Raw genomic sequence first — 24,310 nt, forward strand, 5'->3', positions numbered from 1 at the left:
CAACAAACTTCTCAAACGTGAGAAGAATAGAGCCAATTTTATAGTTACCAATGGACTTAAAACTTTACTACTGTAGTGTGAAGTAAAATCATTTATATGCTTATTATGAGATTTTACAGTGCAGTTGCATTACAATAGTAATATATTACTGTATTTGGGATGATAATCATAATAATTATAATAGTCCACTCCCATAGTCTCACACAATCCTGTGGGAAACACTGACAGCAGAGTAAGGCCTTCTGCAAAATGAATGGGTCGATTCCCAAACTGTCTCTGTCTTAAAGTAGCTCCTAATCCAATGCCTGCATGGATTTAGCCAGAGCTTCACTCACTCTCCCACTGTCTGCTGTGCGTCACGGGATGATCCGTCCACCTATGCTCTAATTAGGGTCTGAGAATTAGAGAAGTGTGTAGTTGGCTCACAAAGTCTGCAGCACATCACTAAGAATAATGTACTCTGACTATCAACCTGAGTTTGAGCTCCTGGCTTGAGGTTCTGCCCCAATCCTGTCCCCCTCTATCCACCCCTGTTGCATCCTATCTCTCCTCATGCTGTTCTGTCCAATAAAGGCAAAATGCTCAAAAATATAATGTCATAATATAAATATTCCACTTTGTCATCTATACAGTGTATGAGGTGCATTTCACTATCAATGGCTATATAATGTTGATGTGGTATGCTTTGCTTGCCTTTATGACTTTCATCTTTACAATGTTTTTGCACAGCAATTAGGAATAAAAACTGTGGTTCAGTTCAAAGCACAATTCTGGAACCAGAGTTTATTTACCCAGCGGTTTTAACACTCAATGTGCTTACTGATTTGTCTATGAGTTAGCTAACTGTCTGTGTGATGTAATTTCATTATCAGTATGCTGATGTCTACGACTCGACGCACACGGTCAACATTCCCCTGTTATCTGCGCTGGTAAAGCACAATAATATCTAAAGAGGCGGCAGCCAATGAGCATGAAGATTCATGTGATGATTTTTAAATTAGCACCAAACTACTGAATGCACCTTTAATAAATAAACATGCAAGAGGAGCAATGTTTCCCCTACCAATGCCCACACCCGCAAAACGACCCCCCGCCCCCCCTGAAAGAATGACAAAAATATATTACCCAAAAAAGAAAAGAAAATGGACACACAAGCTCCATGTAGTAACTTTAGTGGCTATGATTTTCGAGATATAACAGTTCAGTACACTTGAAATCAAATCGCGATAGACTAGTGTGTGAATATTAAACCGCAAAAATAATATTTAAATATGAATCCTACATGTTCTGTGTGAATGAATGGTGCAGACGATGCAGTTTCACTTACCTCTCACTCACACACACAGACACACACTTAAGCACGTGTGACGCTCAAGCTGTTTTTTAGAGGACACGAATGCATGAACTTCATCTCCAGACTCTAGATCCGCTCTGAAAGTCACTTTGTGAGCATTTAACCGCTTCATTTGAGGAAAAACTATCGTCATGTCATAAACACAGAAACTCAAAGGTCTACACGCCAACCCGTCAAAATAAAAGTTTGGTTTAACTTGACATAAAGTAGAATTTAGATACGTCTCAATGTAATAATAATACTAACACTAATACAAAAAAATTATGATCAAAACGAAATTTTTTAAGGAATAATCGCAATTTTTCTTTAATTTTAACAGTAAAGCTCATTGTGCAGCACGTTGTTTGACAAAAAAGTTTGTTTAATTTCATATGATTAAAAGAAATTTAATTAATGTTTTATGTCTTCATTTGATTACCAGAAAAAAAAAAAACAGAATTTGTGTGGAAAAAAACAACAACATATCATAGCATTTTTTTTTAAATACTGTATAAGTTTAATAATTGTTTATAATAAAAGTTTCCGCGACACTAGTTTCGGGGGATCTACCACCCCCCCTGAAAAAAATCCTGTGGAAAATTGAGGAGTTGTGGGTCTGCTCATGAACAGGTTCAGACCGAATTTGAAATGCACTTAAATACAGGAAAATTGATTAAACGAAGCTGAGATAGAGGCATGGAACATGTGTAGAACTTTATGGATGATGGATATTCCAATTCTGCAGAAATCTGCTGCAGTTTTCAGCCTAGATCTACTAGGCCTGATCATGAGTTACACAAGAGTAGATGTTTGACACCTTTAGCCTCTAGTGTCTTATTCAGCCTCTAAGAGACTACAATTGGGTAATGAGCTTGTAACTGTATATTTCTCTTTTTCGCATCGATTACATAATGTAACCATACTTTGAGGTGGACAGATCTATAAAGAGAGTCATTATTATGCAAAGACTAGGGATGTGCGAGATTAGTCGACTAGTCGATTAAACAATACAGCTGCTAGTCAACTTGGAAATATTAGTAGTTTACATTTATTTTGCGCATTTAATGTTTATGTTATATTTAATGTTTATATTTTAACAAAGCCTATGTTTAAATTACAGTCATGTTAATGTTACATTGAAAAGTGTATATCTGGAGCGGAAAACAAAATTTAGTTTTACCTCAGATGTTGCATGCGTTGGTTTTCTCTATGGCTCTCACAGCAGGTTCAGAGAAATGTCCACTCGGAATATGAGCAAGGTGAGGGAGTATTTTGAAAGTGTACACAAAACTTTTTTAACTATGTCATGATAAACTAGTAACAATTAAGCTTGCTTATAGGCTTATACTATCGGTAATGAGGCACAATACGGTTTGAAATTTTGTATATCGGATTAAAGGAGAAAAATTTATGAAGGAAACTTACTTGATACTTGAACAGTTGCTATGTCAACATCCTAACGAAGTGAATACATAATTAAATATCTTAACGTGCTGACTTATGTGGTCTTTTATTTGAGGAAATCTTTTTAAATAGGCTTTAGGTTTGAACTTACTGATAAAATTTACTTTATTTGTCATGTACTGTAGATGGGCTGCATGGAAGTAGATTATCTGTAGTAGTTGCTATAGTTACAGGGGATCAATAACAGTAAAGTTCAACATTATATTTAATGGGCGAATTCCATTCGAAAGCAAACATAACTATGCCCTTTTCACTCTGGAACCCTTAAGGGTGCAGTGCATGACTGTCAGAATGTTGCCTTGAGAGCGTAGCGCCTTTTTATTATTTTAATTTTAGTTTTTGTCAAATTTTTTGTGAACATTTTTATTTTCATTTTTGTTTGGAACATCTGTGCCAATAGCGTCTACTTTCCACAGTGCTCTTCAATGTCATCTGAAATTAGGCCAATGTTACTGCACCTTGATCCTATGAGAAACAACATTGTCTGAATAACAACAAGTTATGGGGTAATAAGATGACTATGAGACTAGTCTTGGAGGACGGACCAACTTTCTTGTAGACAAGTTGCTCTGTGGCCTCTATAAAGGCTGTTGAACTGAGTTTTGAACAGTTCTCATAAAACACCGCCTGACAGCAGATTCCCAAAATAGTCATGGCATAACAAGCTAAAACGCAAGGACGATCAGCCCAGCCCAAAGAAGACGCAGACGCTACAATATCTCATTCCCATCAGGGTCAAATAAGTTAGCCCAACTTCAGTGAGTTAGGATCACTTGCAATATCCAACTGAAAATATCCTGGTTGTTAGTGTTGTTTTTGGCGGCCTATTTTAATTTTAGTTTTAGTCTAGTCTTTGTGTCAAGCTGTCGTTTTAGTTTTTATTAGTTTTAGTCACGTTCATACTCTTTTTTTGTCTAGTCAAGTTTTAGTCGACGAAAACTGATGACATTTTAGTCTAGTTTTAGTCAACGGAACCCGATGACATTTTAGTCTAGTTTTAGTCGACGAAAATTGTATTTTAGTCTCTTTTTAGTAATGCACTTCTATTTAACCCAGTCAATAAAGTATTTCAAACAAGGTTATCTTATTATATTTAGGGCTGTGATGGTGGCATTTTTTGTTTACCACCGCGGTGGTAATGGACCAACTACCGGCGGTGGTTGGGGGGTTGTTTAAAAAAATAAAAACTCTATATTTCCACACAAAGACGCATGATATAGCCTACCACTCTGCGCTTTGAGAGGGATGTGGGACACGAGCAGGAAAGAGACCATCGATCTTTTTTCTGATATCTTCATGTTTTCTACTTGATGTAAATTGGTCTGAAGAGCGAATTTTATCCTCCACAAGGGCGAGATATTTAGGCTATGTTTGAGATTGCGCTGCCAGAGAAAGTGAAACTAAAAATCACCCGCGCGTGTGAAACGCACTTTACAACTAAACTTGACGTGCCTTACCATGTCTAATAACAAGCACAAACTGTGTTAAAAAGAATTTGACATGCAAGCACAAATGTAGGCTACCTGTCCTACAGCGTTTTTCTACTTTACTACAGTAAAGAATACGAATGTAATAGGCCTAATTAAAAGCGAACCAATGAAGAAACGTTTATAATCCCCTTAGAAAATGGATGAGACGTGAGTGAGGATTTGGGAAAAGAAACAAGAGATTCCATGCAGGGATGAGTCACGATTTTTGAATATTCGATTAGTTTATTTAATTATAGAATATCGAATAGGTTGTGCGATTATTCTCTAAAATAAAATCTCCATGTTTTCGGTGCTGATGCGGTGACGCGTTCATGTAACCAGAGGGTGACGCTGCCAATAACGCACATAACAGCTGTCACAAAGAACCGGCAAAAGTAATGATTGTGAATGTGTCAAATATATCAATGAGACATTTTAATGGAATAACTAATGGAATAATATTGTTAAATTCGCTGATAATCAGGTGACCAGATTGCAAACCAGAATTTAAAGCCGACAAAGCTATGGGTTCACGCACAACTCTCTCATTCGTCGTGACGTTATAACATTTCGTCTCGTTTTGGTCAACGAAAATTAAGAGACATTTTACATTATTTTGTAAACCACATTTAGTCTCGTTTTTATTCGTCAACAATATTGCATTATACATTTATTTTAGTCATCGTCACATGACCAGCATTTACGTTGCGTCTCGTCTCGTTTTCGTCAGGTGATAAAGGTTCGTTGACGTCAATATTTCGTCATAATTTTCATTGACGAAAGCAACACTACTGGTTGTCCACTGTGATCTTACATTGCCTCCAGTGCTTCAAAAGTGAAGGATTCAGTAAAGTTCATATGAACAAACATGAAGTTGGTCAAGCTCGTCACACTTGATGATGCACTAACAGACGACACATGAACCACGCTTGTGCTAGAGCTGGTATATTTGTTGAGCTAATATTAAGAGACCATGTGCTGTGCCAGATATGCAAAGCTTGTCTCTCATCTTTCAGCCTATGAGACACGCTCATTTATGAGTTGTGTGAAGCCTTTTTAACTCTGAAAATATTCAAAAGAACACTTGTAAGTCTTAAAAAGGAATACCATTTCAAAACAAAAATAGACATATAACTTTTCAGAACATTAGACATGGAACATGTTTTATATGGGTGTGTCTACGAGCTTCAGTGAGGGTTGTGGTGGGTGTGAACAGGGAGAAGGGTGTATGATGCAGTGGTTAGTATATCTGATAGACAGGATTATCTGTTGTGGGCTCTATTTTAAGCACCAGTGACAGGGAGGCTGACATAGGAAAGCAGAAATATGAGCTGCAGTGTGCACTGAGGCGAACAAATTGAGGTTTATGCCCGTGGTGTCAATAGAACTATGGGTTCAACAATGAGTATTCCATCTTATGGAATCTAATCTTACATAGCCAGACTTTTCACTATTGGAAAAGTCTTTTTCTACAACTTGCATCTGCATAAAAGGACGCAAATGCGCATGTAAACTTGAGCGTGCTAGTTTTTTACAGTGTACTGTATGGTTTGAAAAGGAAACTCTGGATGTGCTCTTCCCTTAACAGCGCGCTGATACACGGGCAACTACAGCACAGAGAATTTACAACATTCTATCACTATCCTGTTCTCATTATAATGCTGAATTTAGCATGTATACTGGTGGTAATAAAATAAATTATAGAAAGTGATTACAGTCATCACTGCACGTTTTCGAACACGCACAACGAGAAAAAAAAGTTTAAATAAAACATAGGTTTACTGTTAAAAAAACGGGAACAAAATAACACTACTGTATTATTAATATCATCAATGACTTTTGCCTATCAAGCCTACACTGTTAGACCTTACCGGGTTTTTTTACAGTAAAATACTGGCAACACTGTTGCCAGTAAAATACTGTTAATTGTACAGTTCTTTACTGTAATCTAGTTTGTTTCTGTAAAAATGCACTAAATTATAGTTAACTAATTACACTTGCAGAAACCGACTGCCTTAAATTGACCAACTGTCATTTAAATGTATTAACTAAAATTTATAATGCATTAATAATGTGAGCAAAGTATTACTGTGAACTTCTTTCATTTGAGACCACTAAAAAACTATTGAACATAAAAAGATTTTCACTGGATCAGCAACTACACAGTCACCGTCTGTTAAATAAAGCAACATGCAGCGTATCATCAATGTTTGTAGATCTTCTCCTGGACTGAAGCACAGGCTCTACTCTTCTGCACAATGGTGACCCAAAAAATTAATTTTACAGTAAACTACTGGCAACAGTGTTGCCAGTATAAACCTGTTTTATAACTTACAGTTTATTACTGTTAAAATACATTTTGTGGGTGTGTCTTTTTTATCTTACACAGTTAACCCTTTCAACCCCTCAGGGAAATCCACACTACGAGTAAAAAGTAGCGATGCAGTGAGATAATTAAGGGAATATGTAAGTGATTGTAAGCAGAATCACTGAAGAAAAGAGAAACACAAGAACAGAAAATAGAGGAACACAATAACTACGACTGACTTCCAGCCATTACACATTATTACACTTTTTATTAACCAGTATGACTTTATTTCTGTCATACAGAAGTTGTTATTGAGATGTTTAATTGAAAATGTTTGGTTTGAAGTTACCATTATAGAGATCAGTGTTTGCTTTAGTTGGGATGCTTATGCTAAAACGTTAGTTTTTCTTTTGCTGCTTGAGCTGTGTTTTTGCAAGTCACACTTGCGCACACACAGTTTATGAATGACTGCAGTTATAATGATTATGATGACAAAATCATCATATTGCCTGTTCATTCACTAAGGAATTCATTCTCACTTATTCAGAGTTTAATCCTCAATCAAAAGTGTTGCATTAGCACCACTGTGAAAACGCAGCAATAAGATACAATGACTCTTTTTTTAAAACATGATGCATAGCCAGAGAAACAGAGCTACACTGTGTTTTAGAAACACTGAGATATCACAATTTAGCACATGAATCTCAACAATGGTGGCAATATTTCTTTATTATTATTATTATTATTATTATTCATGCAGCAGTGCATGCTGGGAGTTTTATATTATCCTGGAACCCAGCATGCATTGCGACATGAAACTTTTCACCATTGCTGAGATTCATATGCTGATTGTTGATATCTGTGTGTGTCTGAGTCAAGCAGGAGTAAAATAAAATTGAATGCACTATATGATTACAATATTCTTCAGAAGACCTGATTACAGAAATATTGATTTCATTTTGTAGATTCACAGATATATGCTAAATATGAGATAACTATAATTTCAATGACTATATACAGGAAAAATCTGAAAATCAGGCATGTCCAGGATGATTGTGACATCATCACAAAAAAAAAAAAAACACCTGATCATTTTCCTTTTGACTTTTTCGTGCCATAACAAATGTGTTTTATAAACTCACCGTTACAGCAGTCAGAGAGAGATGAATGGTAAGAAATCCAGGGACAAGAGACCAACTAAAGCAAATACTGATCTCAATCATGGTGACAACAAATTTTATTAATAACTAAATCTCTGTTAATTCTCAACAAGAACTTTTGTACATGTATGAAAGAAATAATCGTAAACTGGTTTGTAAACTGGTTTCACACTCAGTGTGGCTGGAAGTCAGTTGTAGTTTTTGTGTTTCTCTTTTTTCTGTTCTTTTTTCTCTGTCCTTCAGTGATTCTGCTTATCCGGTGTTCATCAGTGTCTCAATTCACTCACTTCTTTTCATTCAAGTGGACTATATTAGTGAACTAATGTAGAGAATAGTGAATGAGGGTATAGGGTGTGATTGGGAAAACAGCCTCTGAGTGTCGACTTTGAGCACTGTTAATTCACAGTATATTCCTGTAGGCTACTTTTATTTTCTACGGTATATTACTGTTTTAATGGAAAATGGTATAATATTGTCAGAATTTTACAGCAAGGGTTAACAGTGTATCTAAAAGGAATATGACCGTCTCAAATAACCCAATGACAGTCAATAATGTCGGACATTGCATTTAAACTGAAACTGAAGAGTGAATGAACGGTCGGTTAACTGCAGCGTTTTGCTAGCTGGTTGTTGAACTCAACCAAACGTGTCTTATTTGAGATTAATCAGATATGGACAACATAAAAGTAATCTTACATCTGCATAAAAAGACGCGAATGCGCACATGAACTTGACGTGCTAGTATGATCTTGTGGACGCGCTCTTTCTTTAACAGCGCGCTGAAAAACTACCACAAGTACAAGTTATAAATGGAGAATAGAGGATATGTTTGTAAACATAAATCCATCTCTGCACTTATGATTGTAAGAACGACAAACAATATGCGTTACTACTGCACAAAACTCTGATTTTGAACAGAACAAATAATAAAACATACTTAGAGGTTCTGATTTAGAAGCGTCAGATTCAGATTGCCCTAACAAAGTTGGAATTATCCCTTTTTTTAGGAATAGGCTTTGTGCACAGTTTTGTTCTCTCCCAGGTTCACAGATCAACTACGATCCCTATACTTGACATCACACATGCTGCGATCATGCTGCGCACACTACGAAATCAATGCTAAAACGATTTATTGCGCAGCCATAAACTGTCCTCTTTTTCCAGGTTGTTGTTTACTTTCTTTACCTGGATGTCATTAGAGAAAAATGCTTAGTGAAACTTAACCTTTATCTCAAATAATTTCTCGTATTTGATAAATATATTGCCATTCAATTCACTGTTTCAATACTGTTTGACCCAAAACTCCCAACACTGACTGATTGAATGTGCCTTAATCTCGATAAGACTAAAAACCTCACTTTGGACTTCAGATGACCTTAAGTAGAACAGAGACAACTGTTTTTTTTCTACCTTGTTTTTCAAATGATGTGCATTTTGTTGTACTGTGCCGTGTGCACATTGTATTCTGATGTACTGTACATATTAGTGCAAAATAATAAATTATACAATGAGATCCAGCAGGAGTAAGAATTCCTCATAGAGCAAGAAAACAATTAGCTGCTAATTAAGAGCGAAACACCCACATGCAATAGGATGCAATGGGGGAAACATCCTGACCCGTTCAGCATTTTAGCAGACTATTAGGCTAGTTTACGGTTAGAGTTAGTAGAATAAGTTGACATTTACAAAGTTACAGTCAGTAAATGTTGGGGGACCATCAAAATAAAGCAGAGCTTTCCGTCCATCCATTAACTTTTGCAACTACCACTTTCAAGCCCAAAAAAGGTAGTAAAAGACATCATTAAAGTAATCCTTGTGACTCCAGTGTAGGGGTGGGTGATGTGGCAAAAAATATGATACTAAGATTTTATTCAGGAAAATCACGATTCATGATTTTATCACGATTTTTTTCATGTTGGTTTTACTATTTTGCAAATGACTTAGTAGAATGTCTAAAGTAGACTATCAAAATAAAGTGTAACCTGGTCTATTTCAATGTCTGAACTGCTAATTTTGCCGAAAGGCAACAAGTTTATAGATATGATCAAATGAATGCTCCACTAAAGTTTAGAAAAGACAACTGGCCTGTGGGATTTGTGAGATAATAGAGTTCTGCACTCTCTGGAATCACACAGCTCTCAAAGAGCCATTTTTAGACATGAAACATTTAACAAAAGACATTCTCAAATTTCTCAAAGAAATGGTAAGTAGCGTAGTAACCTCAAACTCACATATTCATGCTGAAGACATACATTGGAGTAAAAGGTGTGCTTTAAAAGACTGAACCATTTTATCCTCTATTGACAAATTGCAAAACTGAGACCCAGACAAAAAAATACTTCATCCTGAATCTTATTTGAAAACTCACAAATATATACTGATGTAAGAAAAATAGGCCTACTACAGTAATGAGAAGATAGCAGTGGGAATGCTCAACAAATGTTAAGGCTTTAAATAACCACAATCGTCCACTGCTTTAGCAATGTAATGAGGTCTGGTTACATAAAAAGGGGGGCTGTGGGTAAGATCCACAAAACAGACTGTTGTGTTGTCAGAGGGAGGACACTTTTAAATGGCTACTGAGATATGTTACCATCACCAGAAGTTTATGTGAGAAAGCAATCCCACTGAAGAGGAATTTATATCACACCTGTGTTTACTTCTCATGATGCTTTACTTTAATAATACCAAATATATAGAGCAATTTCTGTTTAACGTACATCATTTTGATGTAGAAATACTATGCAAACATGTTGTTCAGTAAAATGGAATAATGAGCTTTTGAGTCAACAGCAGAGCTGACAAAGGGTGAGAGAGGTGGAAGACAAAAGCAGGTGACCGGGCAGTTATTTGTTTTCATTTCCTGGTTAACTTTACTCTCTTCTCATGTAGCTGTTAGAATAAAGCTTTTATACCAACAAGCCAAATAATGCCTTGTCAACTTTTTTGTTTAGGAGTGTTATAGACCAGTAGATCAGATCTGTAATGCAAGTAAAACCAAAAACTTCAGAATTTCCCAAATCATTTGGAGTACTAATTTATGCAAGTCCTCTAAATGTGTAGACTCTGATTTTATCATCCCTGTGCAGGATGTCCTGCCTTAAACTTCCACTTAATTAAACTCCCAACTCATTTCCGGATACTTTCACTCTAAATAAAAATTGTTTAATTAAAGATTTGATGTGTGGCTTAAATATATAAGGTGGTCAAGATAGTTTAAAAGAGAAATTGTTCAAATAGGCACACTATATGAACCATCATCTGTCCATAGATAGATAGATAGATAGATAGATAGATGTCACTTATTGTTACATCATATTGAAGAGGTAGCTATATCATTGAAATCCGTGAAAACATTTAGTAATGAGATACACTCACCCTAAAGGTCTGATGGTAGCGTCTCCCAAATTCATCTGTCATAAACTAAATCCGTTTTGTATCAACGCAATTCACTCGTACGTCCAGGCGGGGACATTGGTATATTATACCTCAAAAACATTCGAGTGTCACCTTTAAAGAAAAGAACATGAAAATACACTTTAGCAGAACAAGGATAAAACTCTTTAACAAAAAGACATAGCATGAGCAGCACCAAGGTGTCACGGTCACAGATTAATTTATACATTTACCGCTGTCTGGACAAGTGTTTGGTGTACGTTACACACTTATGAGGAAAACAAATGAAGGCATTAAAATGTTTCACTTGCCACAACAGAGACTACGAACGTAACACTAAAAAGTTTAACGCAGCTATTGCCATGAAAAGTTAAGCGCCAAAGCAAAACGAATATCGCCACCGAAATATCTCTATAATGTAAAACACTGAAATACTTACGTGGATTCGGCTTCTTCTAGGCGGACAAAAACGGCACAGGAGTTCTGACCTCTATTCTAATCCGTCCACCAGGCAGCGCCGTTCCCGCGGCTTCTCGAGCCCGCGCTCAACAACTGTAGCCTGGAATTCTGAGCGCGAGAGCGCGCCCGAGAGAATAGTATTGATACAGTGAGAGAACAGTGCGCACGAGAAAACAGTATTGATACAATGTGACTGTCAATAAATTACTCTCTCTCACCACCTAAAAACGATTATCTAATGGACAGTTCGCATTAACGTGACTGCCAATATGTTGTTTTTTGTCATTACCGATTTGAATTGTCTTTATAAAAAACATAAAATCAATTTACGTAATTGTCAGTAGGCTAAGTGTTCTTGTAATATCAATGTGTAATTGCTAATGAAAATACGTTTTTTACTGTGGTAACCGTTAGGCTGCAACAAAAGCCATCACTTAATATTCAAATAGTGTTTACTCTCAGCGTCCCTAGCGTTTGTTATTCTCTTGTGGTCTCCCTGATTGGCTACTCGCCGTTAATACGCCCCGCCATCTGTCTATTTAAGCAGGATTCTCGGACACGTAGGTCAAACTATATCAAAGTAAAACTCGGGAACAAAATACTCTAATACCGATGTTAATCTATATGTAGAACGCATTACAGTTTTTTATTTATGCATAACGGAGTTTGGAAAAATATTATATTACAAATAAAAGGACAGCACCATTATTGTCTGCTGATTCAATCACCACTGCCTCTGAACATTTGGTTTCCGACCATCTTACAACTGTCTTCCCAGAATGACAGACCCCGTTGCACCGTAACCCTAAGAGGGCGTTGTAACACTTAAATAATTGTAGTTGTAAAAGTTAAAAGAAGATATTAAAATACTGGAAATCAATATGCAATTGTACATAGAGTAGAGTAAATGCTAATATAAAGCTTTAAATAGTACAATATTTTTGAAACACTATTATGTGATAAAGTGTGTAAATATTTGTGCGCTAAATATATAGGCTATAATCATGTATCATATAGCCTAGGCCTATTGCATTTACGTCTAAATTTCAAATAAGTGAATTTAATGAGACAGAAAGCAGTGCGATCTTTTTTTAATGCCATTCATATATAGTTTAGTTTTTGGTGAGATGAAGTCCCGCCTGCAGGGGAGGTCCAGGAAATAGCACCTCCTGTGCTTTGTAGCCTAAAGCTTTTTGGCAGACAGGATCACACAAATTTCACATATTCAGCTGTCATTACCAAGAAACATGACAGAGAACCGATCGACTGTGGCTGGTAGGTCATACAGTCTTTTTAGTTGTGTAATTATGCTACATAATATATTTTTATAATAAGTTCATAATACGTTTTTAGAATTAGGCAGATTTATTATTATTATTATTATTATTATTATTATTGTCGTGATTTTTGTTACAACATATATTAAAATTGTATTCATTATTTGTTAAAATGTTAACCATTAAAAAAATTGAAACAGCATGATTATGATATGTATTTAAACATTAAAAGGTATAACTTTTCAACATCTAGACACTTAAGCCGTCAGTTTACAACGCATGATGCTGAACACAATCATGCTATGACCAGTAGATGTCATGAAAACACAAACTAAAATTCAAGTCTGTTACAAGTTCCTACTTGTGGTGTCATTTTATTGCGTCTAACCTTCAGACCTAAAGAAATGTTGAAACAATGTTAAGATTTCAGAATATATTATAAGCATATTATACTATTATAATTCAATTATATGACTTATCATTGTGTTTTTTAGGTGCCCTTCAAACTACAGTGTCAGACAGATATGCCCTTCAAGCTACAGTGTCAGACGGCTATGCTGACTACTATAGCCAAGGAGACGAGATTCCTGGAAGCCCATGCAACAATGGCAACACGAAGGCCTTCAGTGAGGTTTTCCTTCCCACCCTGTACAGCATAGTTTTCATTGTTGGCTTAATCGGAAACGGCCTGGTAGTGTGGGTCCTGATCAGATACCGTCAGAAATCCAATATGACAGACGTGTGCCTCTTCAACCTTGCCCTATCTGACCTGCTCTTTCTTGTGTCACTCCCTTTTTGGGCTCACGGTGCCATAGATGAGTGGATTTTCGGCAAATTCATGTGTCATACCATAACAGGTTTCTTCATGATAGGCCTCTATGGCAGCATCTTCTTCATGGTCCTAATGACATTGGATCGCTATGTCGTCATCGTCCATGCCCACAGTCTCTTTTCCAGAAATCGGTCTGCGAAAATGGGTTTGATTCTGGCCTCATTTGTATGGATGCTCAGTCTGTTTTCATCCCTCCCTAATATTATTTTTGCCAGAGAGAAAAATGATTCAGGCATCAAAACATCCTGTGGAACCGATTTTCCTGAAGGTTCAGCCTGGATGTCATTTACTTACCTTCAGATGAACTTCCTGAGCTTGATTATTCCCCTGATTATTATGAGCTTTTGCTATTCCCGGATCATCCCCACTCTGCTCAGCATAAAATCACAAAAAAGACACAAAGTCATCAAACTCATCCTGGCTGTGGTGGCAGTTTATTTCCTCTTCTGGACCCCATACAACTTTGTCATGTTTCTCATGTTCCTGCAGAGGAAAGGCCACTTGCTTTCTTGCGAATGGCATACTAATTTGAGCCTTGCCATGCAGTGGGTGGAAACTATCGCCTTAAGCCACTGTTGCCTCAACCCTATTATCTACGCCTTTGCTGGACAGAAGTTCAGAAGAGCAGTTCTTAAAGTCCTAAAAGATCAGTTTCCATTTTGTTTCAGCCATTGCACAAATTTGTCTCGACAGTTATCAGAACGCAGAAGCTCGGTCTTCTCCAGATCTTCTGAGTATTCCTCGACACAAATTGCATAGCGCAAACTTGTTCCTCCAGAGAGTTGTTTTCATTCTGAATAGCTTATATTTTTACCATCCCCAAGTTCCCCTTTTTACTGAATGTATCGAGTTTATCTTGAAAGTTGTCTTTGTTCTGTTTTTTGACACTTCTGTTTGACATTAATGATGTATGTTAAGTATGAGAATGCAGAACTTGACGCTGTTGCTAAGATGTTCTTCCCTGTGCATGTATATTGCTTATATTTTAGATTTGCAAATGATACAGAAAATGGTTTTGATATGAATACACTGTTTGTATTTGCATCAGGGGTTAAAAAAAAGCTTTATTTTTCAGTTATGACTTTTCAAAATCTTTCTTGAAATACATTTAACATGTATTTTATGTTTTGCTTTTACGTTTTTTTTAGTGCCAAGTGGTTTCTAATAAAGGAATTTAAATTAATGCATTGTCCTGATTGTACTATGTATTTAAAGTAGTATATAGAGGGGAAAAAAACTTTTACAGTTTACCCCAAATAAAATGACTCTATATATTTTATAGAAAATACCATACTCTTGAGGTTGAATTCCTTAAAATACTTATGATGGGAATTAAGACGTGTCATATATTATGTGCAGATAGGCTTATTTAAGTTGGTGGTGGTGGGTGGGTGGACTGGGTTGAACAGTCTGTCCGTCACAGAAAGGAAGTCTGACGCATAGTTGTAAACCACATCTGCGTTAGTGTTTATCTTTCTACGAAACATGTGGTGGCACATTGTGCGTCCCAATTCACATACGTATGCATTATTCTAAGCCATTTTGCAGTACAAATAGTTCAAGTAGTGTTCACACTGGAGAAAATGAAAAGTTTTTAAATACCCAGATAAAGCACTCAAGCTTTTCAAGAATGTTATGTTTGTGGCCGTTTGTTTAATAATACTCCCACTTTCTAAGACTCCTCTTTTTAAATCTGATGTGTTGTCCTCAAAAAAATAAATAAAATAATAATAATAAAAAAAAAAAAATATTCATAGGTTTCATCAAAGGAAAGTGTTTGAGGTTAGTCATTCATTTTAGATACATAAATGGGAATTTGGTTGTATTCTGATATACAATGGGGGCAACCACTTGGGGGGGGGGTATTATTGTGGCAAGGTGCATTACAAGCTCTGTTTGCTGCTTGATACTGAATAAGATGAAAGGTTTCTTCTGCTGCTGGATCAGTGCAGATAAGCTTGCGAGATCAACCACTAGATGATGTTCCAACATCCTCTATCACAACATGTGCTCTGCCTCAAAGAAAGGCAGAAAATAAGTGAAGTATAATAAGACTTCTCAAAATTTTATTAAAAGAACAGAAATGAGACAATTAATATGGTAAACATATATTTTTTTTAACAAATGTGTACATAAACAGTGTTATGTTGCTTGATGTCGCAAACTATATTTGTTTTAATATTATTTTAACTTTATTATCGTACTCATACACTGGTTTGTAACACAAACAGTTTTACTGTACTGCACTTTTTTATTCTTCTGGTTATTAACCTATAAGGGCTAATTAATTATCTTTCAGGTTGAAAAAAAAAGTGGATAAGCAAGTGAGAAAACATAGGACATAGAAGGGATAGTTCACCCCTGAAAATATTATCATTGACTCACTTTCATTTAATTCCAAACCTGCATGACATTTTCTATTCTGTGGAACAAAAGGTTTTGACTGTTTATGTCCTCTCAGTTGTTAGCACTGTCGCCTGAAAGCAGGCAGGTCCCTGAATTGATGCTGCCTTCACGTGCTATGGAAAAGATGATATTTTCCACTTGTGAACTGGTATTTACCAGTGTGTTGTGTTCAAGTGCTTTTGTTGTCGTAATGTAGTACCCGCAAGGTCTGTGTCAGTAGAGTATCTTTTTTTATCTTTACAAAAAAAAAAAAAAAAATGTGGTGCTTTCTGATGATTAAAACATAATTAATAATAAAATAAAAAAAAACATGACATAAAATGATTAAATATGAACCAAGGAAATTGCGGCGAAGTTGAAAATTGAGTGTTAACGCATTATATTACAATTGTTAATGACACAACATTGTATAGGCTACAAAAACTATCCGCTAACAGTATTCACGACTCTTGCGTTGCTCTCCGCCATTTTGAAAAGGTCAAAGGTTATCTCATCTCGGCAACTCGTGCATCAAAATATTCTACGAGTTGCCCAGTGGAAAATACCACATGAGGGGGTGTTCATGTGCATTTTCCATGTCGGCTTTTGGTATTTACCATAATTACCATAGCACGTGAAGGCACCATGAGTCCAGGCTGAACCAGGAAGCTTTCTGTGTGTATTTGCATGTTCTCTCTGTATCTGGGTTTCCACTCTGAACGGGGAGCCCACAATGCAGCGCGAACAGGGGCCCCACTGGCAGTGCCTAAAAGGGGCGGGCTCTCACTGCTATTTGAATGGGAGGCCTTGACCAGGGGCTTGCTTGACTGTGCGTGGCCCATGAACAGGGAACTCATGCAGTGTTTGAACTGGGGAGCTGGCCGTTATTATAGTGATAATATGGTTTAACTGGCGGAGTACGTTGGAATTGGGAACATGGTTGGACCTGATGTAACTCTAGAAGGCTTCTGACGACCAGCGACCGAGTGCTGGTTTTGAAACCAGAATCTTGTAACTGGATGGTCGGAGTCATCGACTATGGAAGCATATGTGAAACTGGACCACAAAACCAGTCACAAGGGTAAATTTTTTTGAAATTGAGATTTATACACCGCCTGAAAGCTGAATAAATAAGCTTTCCATTGATGTATGGTTTGTTAGGATAAGACATTTGGCCGAGATACAACTATTTGAAAATCTGGAATCTGAGGGTGCAGAAAAATCTAAGCATTGAGAAAATCGCCTTTAAAGTTGTCCATTTATGTACACGATTTTGCTGCATCCACTCACAAAAATATATATTTTTTATATATATTTACGGTAGGAATATACAAAATATCTTCATGGAACATGATCTTTACTTAATATCCTAATGATTTTTGGCATTAAGAAAAATCAATCATTTTGACCCATACAATGTATTGTTGGCTATTGCCACAAATATACCCGTGCGACTTGTGATTGGTTTTGTGGTCCAGGGTCACATATGGGTGGCAATTTTCAATTTGAAATGTAATATGCAAAATGACAATGCATTTGTAATTAAACTGACATTTTCCGTTACATTTGTGAAAATGAAAATGATAATTCAATTATATAATTTACATTTGCCATTTCATACACTAGTTTTAATATGTAAATTGAATACATATTTTAACACTTTAAAAGTTGCAAAATTTAAATTAAAATGTATTAAAGAAATGATTAGATCTGTTTAAATATGTTCAAGCAAAAACTAGCAAAATGGTCATTTAGGCTAAATATTATTTTTCTTAATTGCATTTACACTCACAGTTAAGACACTTGCGATTGCATTTTCATTAAATGTCCTGCAATGAATTTAGCAAAATTCAATTCCGAGCCGACCACGTAGCCGGCCCCTCCCACCCTGTCAATCACTGCGTGAAATTGGCCCCGCCCCCAACCCAATGCAAAATGTCGGCAAAATAGGCTCAATCGTTTTTACTTCGTTTGTGCTGTAATTTTGTTTTGTTTGCGCTGCTTCGGTTTTTTAGATATTAAAAGAATATTTATAGGTCATTCTGAGGTCACCCAGCCCCCCACATGCTCCAAATAAAATAGTCTCGTTCGTTTGTGTTGGTTTGTGCCGGTAAAAGTTTTGTTTGTGCTGCTTTGGTTTTTAAGATATTAGACATTTAATTACAGGTGATGACGTCACCAGCCGCCCGACCTGCTCCACATTCACACAAAATAGTCTCATTTGTGTGTGCTTCATTTGTGCTGTTTTGCTGCTTCGATTTTTAACCCATTTAAGCCCACCGGCAACTATAGTTGCCGCAGTACATAGTTGTCATTTTCCTTTTGTAAATATTTTTCTAGATGTTGTCCATGTTTTATTTCTCAATGAAATGCAAGCAAACAACCAAATAAAGGATTTCAAGAAAAAAAAAAAAGGTATTCACTTCCTCCCTGTCACATGAGGCTGTCAACTTCCTACCCCTATTTCCAGGAAGCAGGGCGAAGGCAAACCCTCCCAAAGAAAGGTCATTTTCATGTTACTAATAAGTATTTTTTGTTGACATATATATATCTACATAATCATGAAGGTCTCTAGAATCAGCCAAACAAAACAAATCTTACAAGAGATATATAGTTTTTTGTATACTTAGTCAAAAGTCCAAGCGGCAACTATAGTTGCCGGTGGGCAAATGCCTTGTAAGTACATATATCATGGGAAAATGGGGTATACTGTGTTAATAGGTTAATAAATCAAGTTTATTGGTCTTGTTTAGTGCATAAACATAACTTAACCCTTTAAATGACATCTCTATATAGATATATTTTTTTCTTCATTCTATTTATTTGTATTTATTTATTTTCATTTACCTTTTTGATACACAATGCCCTGTTATGGCTGCACTTTGTTCTGTACTATGTTCCACAACTTTAACCCTTGTGCGCTGTTCGTTTGCGGTTTACAGTCAGGCTGTTTGGGGTCTGAGAGACCCCAGGCAACAAAATGTTATTTTGTAACAATATATATATTTTAAACAAATGTAATTTTACTCAGTTTATTAATGTTTTTACTCTACATTTGGACATTTTTACTCCACAAAATGTTCAAAAAAAAAGAAAGAAAAATTAATACAAAATGTGCCTTATAAAATACCCACATTTCTAACTTTCATTCATGGGATAACATGGATAATTTGACATGGTTTAGTGTAAGATTTTTGGCCAAATCTTGGAAAATGCAGTTTTAAAAGTAAAAAAATAAATAAATCACTTTAACCAGTAGATGGCTGCAGAGCTCTAAAAGTACTAAAAGTTTCAAACTAAAAGACATCTTTTCACAAGTTTTTCCGGTTAGATTCATATCTACATATAATGAAATCACAATTATAACAATAAAAGCTACTTTTTGTCAAAGTTTGGCAGTTTTTGTACTGAAAAAAATCAGTTTTTCAATAATGTTCCATTATGATTAGAATCAAACCTGATCAGGATGTTACAAAGAGAAAAGTTGGAGTTTTTAGAGTTTATCATTTATTTCAAACATCTGTTTTTCATATAATTCTACAAATTTAAAGTGTGCCACTTCATTTCTGTCTATGTGTGTTCTGTGTTGTTTCTGATTTTGAGGATGGATTTTGTCCATTGATCAAATTCATTTGATTCTAATCATAATATAACACTACTGAAAAACAGATTTTTTTTTCAGTACAAAAAGTGCCTAAACTTTGACAAAAAGTAACTTTTATTATTATAATTGTGATTTCATTATATGTAGATATGAGTACAACTGGAAAAACTTGTGAAAAGATGTCTTTCAGTTAGTCAAAAAGCAAATAGCAAATAGTGGTGCTCTGCAGCCATCTACTGGTTAAAGTGATAAATTGTTACTTTTAGAACAGCATTTTCCAAAAGATGGGCAAAAATCTTTTAAAAACACTTAACCATGTCATATTATCCATGTTATCCCCATGAATGAAAGTCAGAAATGTGGGTCAAAAAGACCCTGAACAGCGCACAATGGTTAAGGCAAATGGATTTGTTGTTTGTTGTGTTTTCATATTCAAGAGATTATAAGCTAGATGCAGTTTTTTTGGGGTCTGCATCAAATGTTCTTCGACTTTTATACATAATAAATTTGTTTATGAATAAAGATTGATCTGTTGAAAGCAGTTTTTTTGAGATAAATGCCAAATGTTCTCCTCCTATTCATATTTTACATTGAAGGGGTGCATACAACATATTTGCCCACCGGCAACTATAGTTGCCGCACATTCAAATATGATTTTCAAGAAAGAAAAAAAAAAACCTGGGGAAAATAAATGCAGAACATGTTCACATAGGACACTATTAACAGGATTATATGCATGAAACCATTCAGAAAAATTTGGGCACAAATGGGTTAAGATATTAGACACTGAATTATATGACGTCACCAGCCCCCGACCTGCTCCACATTCACCCAAAAAAGGCTAGTCTTCTATGAATATGACCCGTTAGATTCTATGACCCTATATATTTATTAATATCTGATCAATATGCTTTATAAAATAGAAAGGGGAGATGGTTACACATCAAATGAGTAACTTTATTGAACATTACATTCAGTTATGGTGAAATAAAGAGCGGCCACATTTTTTGGTATGAATTTGACCCGTCAGATTCCGTGACCCTACAGATTTATCAATATCTGATCAATATGCTTAATACAATAGAAATGGGAGATGATCATACATCACATGAGTCACTTTTTTTGAATATTACAGTAAAGAAATAGCCTTATAAAGAAATAGTCAAATTTTTCGGTATATGAATTTGACCCGTGATATTATGTGATCTCAGAGTAATAGGCCTATGCATTTGTAAGGAAAAACAGGATCTGCAACATTATTGGTAATTATAGTTAATAGTAATAAGAATAAAGATAAGCATACGTGTATCAGACAATGAGAATATTTTATACAAAACGAAACCATCATTAACACAGTCCAGCATCAGACAACAACAGCGCAGCATAATATTCACATCAAAGGGGTGTCGACGCCTGATAAGGCAAATATCGTACTGTTTCTATCACCTGCAGATGCGTAATAATCATCAGAAACACTACCATTTCTTTGTTCACGCTCCTCTTCATCTGCTAGTGAATTTAATGCTCGTATCGGCTCTGCCACTGCCGTGTTTCATTCCAACACCTCAAAATACGTAACATAGCCTATGTTTACTGTGCAGAACAGTAAAAGCCCCAGTCCGAACAGGTCGCAAGTGGAGGGCAGAACTAGCAGTCGACCAGGCTATCAGCAGGCTGAAAAAACCAAGAGATTGTTGGCAGGACACAGTCAGGGAGAAATTGCCTGGGGTGAGGGACTGCTCCGAAGATGTGGTCCAAAGCCACAAGGAAGGAGAGGAAAGAGCTAGTGATTTCTGAGGTGGTCAGGACAGAGGAGGAGAACTATCAGATCAAAGCCCTTAGCCAACACCAGCAAGGACGCTGGATGACCTGGGAAGGAGTAATTAGCAACCTGCTGTCCGGGCCGACATGTGGAAGATTCCCCCAAGCCAGGCTGAGTTTCCTTAAGGTCAACCTACGACACCCTCCTAAGTCCCAGCAACCTCTGTCTGTGGTATGGCTCAGAGGAGAGTTGCCAACTTTGCAATACCCCAAATTCGAGCCTGCAGTACATCCTGTCAAGCTGCTAAAAAGCACTGACCCAGGGTTGGTACAGTTGGCACCACGACCAAGTCCTGCGGAAGCTGGCGGAGATCCTGGAGGTACGCAGGGCGGAATCAGCCTACCACCGACATCAAGACGGCCGATCCACTTCGTCAGAGAGGGAGGAGGGGCCCCTAACATCACGCAGCCACAAAGATCAGCCCTGGCAGGCAGTTGTGAGTGGAACCTGAGAGTGGACCTCGATCGGCAGCTCAGGTTTCCAACAGAGATCACCACAACCAACCTTCGACCGGACATTATTCTCTGGTCCTCCCACAGCCACAGAGGAGGCCACAGACAGTAATTTTGGCAGAGCTCACTGTCCCGTGGGAGGGAGGAATAGAGGCAGCCTTTGAGAGGAAAAAAGATAGGTACCTCGACCTCACAGCCGAATGCAGAGAGGCTGGGTGGTCAGCTGTCAGCTACCTGGTGGAAGTCGGCTGTAGGGGGTTCTTGGGAGCATCCACCCAATGCTTCCTGAAGAGCATGGGAGTCACCGGGCCCAAACTCAGAAAGGCTTTGAAAGACCTGGCCGAGGAGGCAGAGCAGGGAAGCTTTTGGCTTTGGTTAAGAAGGAAGGACCAGGCGTGGGGAAAGCAAGGGTCCTAGGGTCACCTCCCCCACCGTGAGATGTTCCGGGATTAATGGAGCGAAATTTCAATGAAGGGTGGCTCCCAGCTGATGACCCTGCAGCTACCCGCAATGGCACCGTCGGAGGTGCGGCAAGCAGAAATGCTCAGCAGGCAGTCACTTGCCTGTGCTACCACCTACATAGCCTATGTTTACCCGTTGCAGAGCCCGCCTTCACGCAGTGATTGACAGGGCGGGGACGTGTTCGGCTCGGAATGCATTCTCAATTTGCACATTGAATTTTGCTACATTCATTGCAGGACATTTAATGAACATGCAATCGCAAGTGTCTTAACTGTGAGTGTAAATGCAATTAAGAAAAATAACATTTAAATGATCATTTTGCTTCAGTTTTGCTTGAACAAGTTAAAATATCTAATCATTTCTGTAATACATTTTAATTTTCATTTTGCAACTTATAAAGAGTTAAAATATGTATTCAATTTACATTTCAAGACTAGTGTATGAAATGGCAAATGTAAATTATATAATTGATTTTTCATTTTCATTTTGCACCAACGTTGCACAAATGTAATAGAATTTTTTTTAATTTAAATACAGAAATACAAACAGCATCCCTCCACCACCCCTTCTCCACACATCTAGTCCTAACCATTTACATACGGGGGGAGTACTCTGGGTTCGGGCCGAACTCCGAGCTCGGAGTCCTCCCCCCGCACAGCATGCCAAATACGCATTAAACTTTACTCCCTCTAATTGTATGTAAGTGTGAACTCGTGAAATGCAATATATTTAAAGTGTACCGTATACTTGCAATAGTTCAACTTTAGCACAATCAAGTATACTTAAGTATATCTTTAGTGGGATTTCAGCACTAGTTCTGTACAATTAAAGTGTATTTAGTACAAAATTAGTTTTTCCAATTTAGTAGAATTTAAGTATACCAGTTAAGTATATCCAAAGTACAATTACAGGGTATTTTTATTAAGAACAAAAATATGTAAATGTATTTGTAGTATACATTTTGTCACGACCTCAAATTTAGGATAGAATGCCAATTAGTTATTGGTCATTTATATAATAGTTTAGCAGCACATTTGATTATTCTATTTAACTCTTTACTCTTATTATCCTCGTTCACTCAGGTGCCAAAGTCACACAGGGTCCTCATAACAGAGGTAACTGGATGTTAGATGTTAGTCCGTTACTAATCTGACGCAGATTTGCGGTAACAATGGATACAACGTAGTCTACTAAAGTTAATAATTATAATAATAGTAAGTCAGAATAAGTCCAAATGTAACAATTTATTATGTCAGGTAAATGTATCATGCCAATTACATAATCAGAAAGAGATGTAGATTAGGATGATACTGAGGTGAGACTTGCGTCTCGAATGGTGATGCTAATTTCACAAGAGAGAGTTCAAATGTTAATATCCTGAATTGTCCTTTGTCTTCTCGGGGAGTGGTCGTTCCTCAACCAGACTGCCTGGCATTTTATAATTTCTCAAGTCTTACAGTCCCATATAAAACTTTAATGGTCATTTTATTGGTACAGTAAAATGAGCCAAAATTTTGTTTTTCACAAGATCAGTACACCCTTTTTTAAATCACTGTGTCGGATTTAATGCATCCTTACCGGCTCCGCTTCGTGTCAGCTCCGTGCTCCGCTGTCCTTCAATACCCACCAGGTCCGAATTTGTTGCGGAACAGCCATGACTGACAGCTGAAGTCACGAGCCACGAGATCTCGCAAATTCACGTATGATCGCACGATATAACAGGATGTAGTTTCTATAAACAGAACCACAAAACCAGCAACAGTTTGTTTCCATCCAGAGGAGTAGCCTTTCAGGCCTGTCTCCGCCCATTATGATGTTTTCAAGGTGTAGTGCAGGGAAATTTGATCCGCCGTGAGCACTGTGTATTTTATTTTGAAAATTAACCGG

At 36.9% G+C, this 24,310-nt stretch overlaps 2 protein-coding genes across 4 annotated transcripts in view; one reads left to right on the forward strand and one right to left on the reverse strand.

Moving 5' to 3' along the window:
* The window catches only part of cobl (cordon-bleu WH2 repeat protein), a 127,280-nt gene extending 113,146 nt beyond the window's left edge, over nucleotides 1–14,134 (reverse strand). For all 3 annotated transcript variants that reach the window (XM_084089559.1, XM_084089558.1, XM_084089555.1), the window contains exons 1-3: nucleotides 13,993–14,134; nucleotides 11,570–11,697; nucleotides 11,113–11,244 (exon numbers count right to left, since the gene is read on the reverse strand). In XM_084089559.1, coding sequence (XP_083945685.1) covers nucleotides 11,113–11,147 — 35 coding nt within the window. In that variant the 5' untranslated portion in view covers nucleotides 11,148–11,244; nucleotides 11,570–11,697; nucleotides 13,993–14,134. The remainder of the gene's footprint in view (nucleotides 1–11,112; nucleotides 11,245–11,569; nucleotides 11,698–13,992) is intronic.
* Nucleotides 12,685–14,881, forward strand: LOC311067592 (C-C chemokine receptor type 5-like). The gene is made up of 2 exons (XM_084089565.1): nucleotides 12,685–12,864; nucleotides 13,361–14,881. Exons 1-2 carry the CDS (start codon nucleotides 12,837–12,839, stop codon nucleotides 14,455–14,457), a joined length of 1,125 nt encoding a protein of 374 aa, XP_083945691.1. The 5' UTR covers nucleotides 12,685–12,836; the 3' UTR covers nucleotides 14,458–14,881.
* The last annotated feature ends 9,429 nt before the right edge of the window (nucleotides 14,882–24,310 follow it).

This window comes from Abramis brama (genome assembly GCF_963993115.1).
Source record: "Abramis brama genome assembly, chromosome: 17".
Taxonomy (NCBI): domain Eukaryota; kingdom Metazoa; phylum Chordata; class Actinopteri; order Cypriniformes; family Leuciscidae; genus Abramis; species Abramis brama.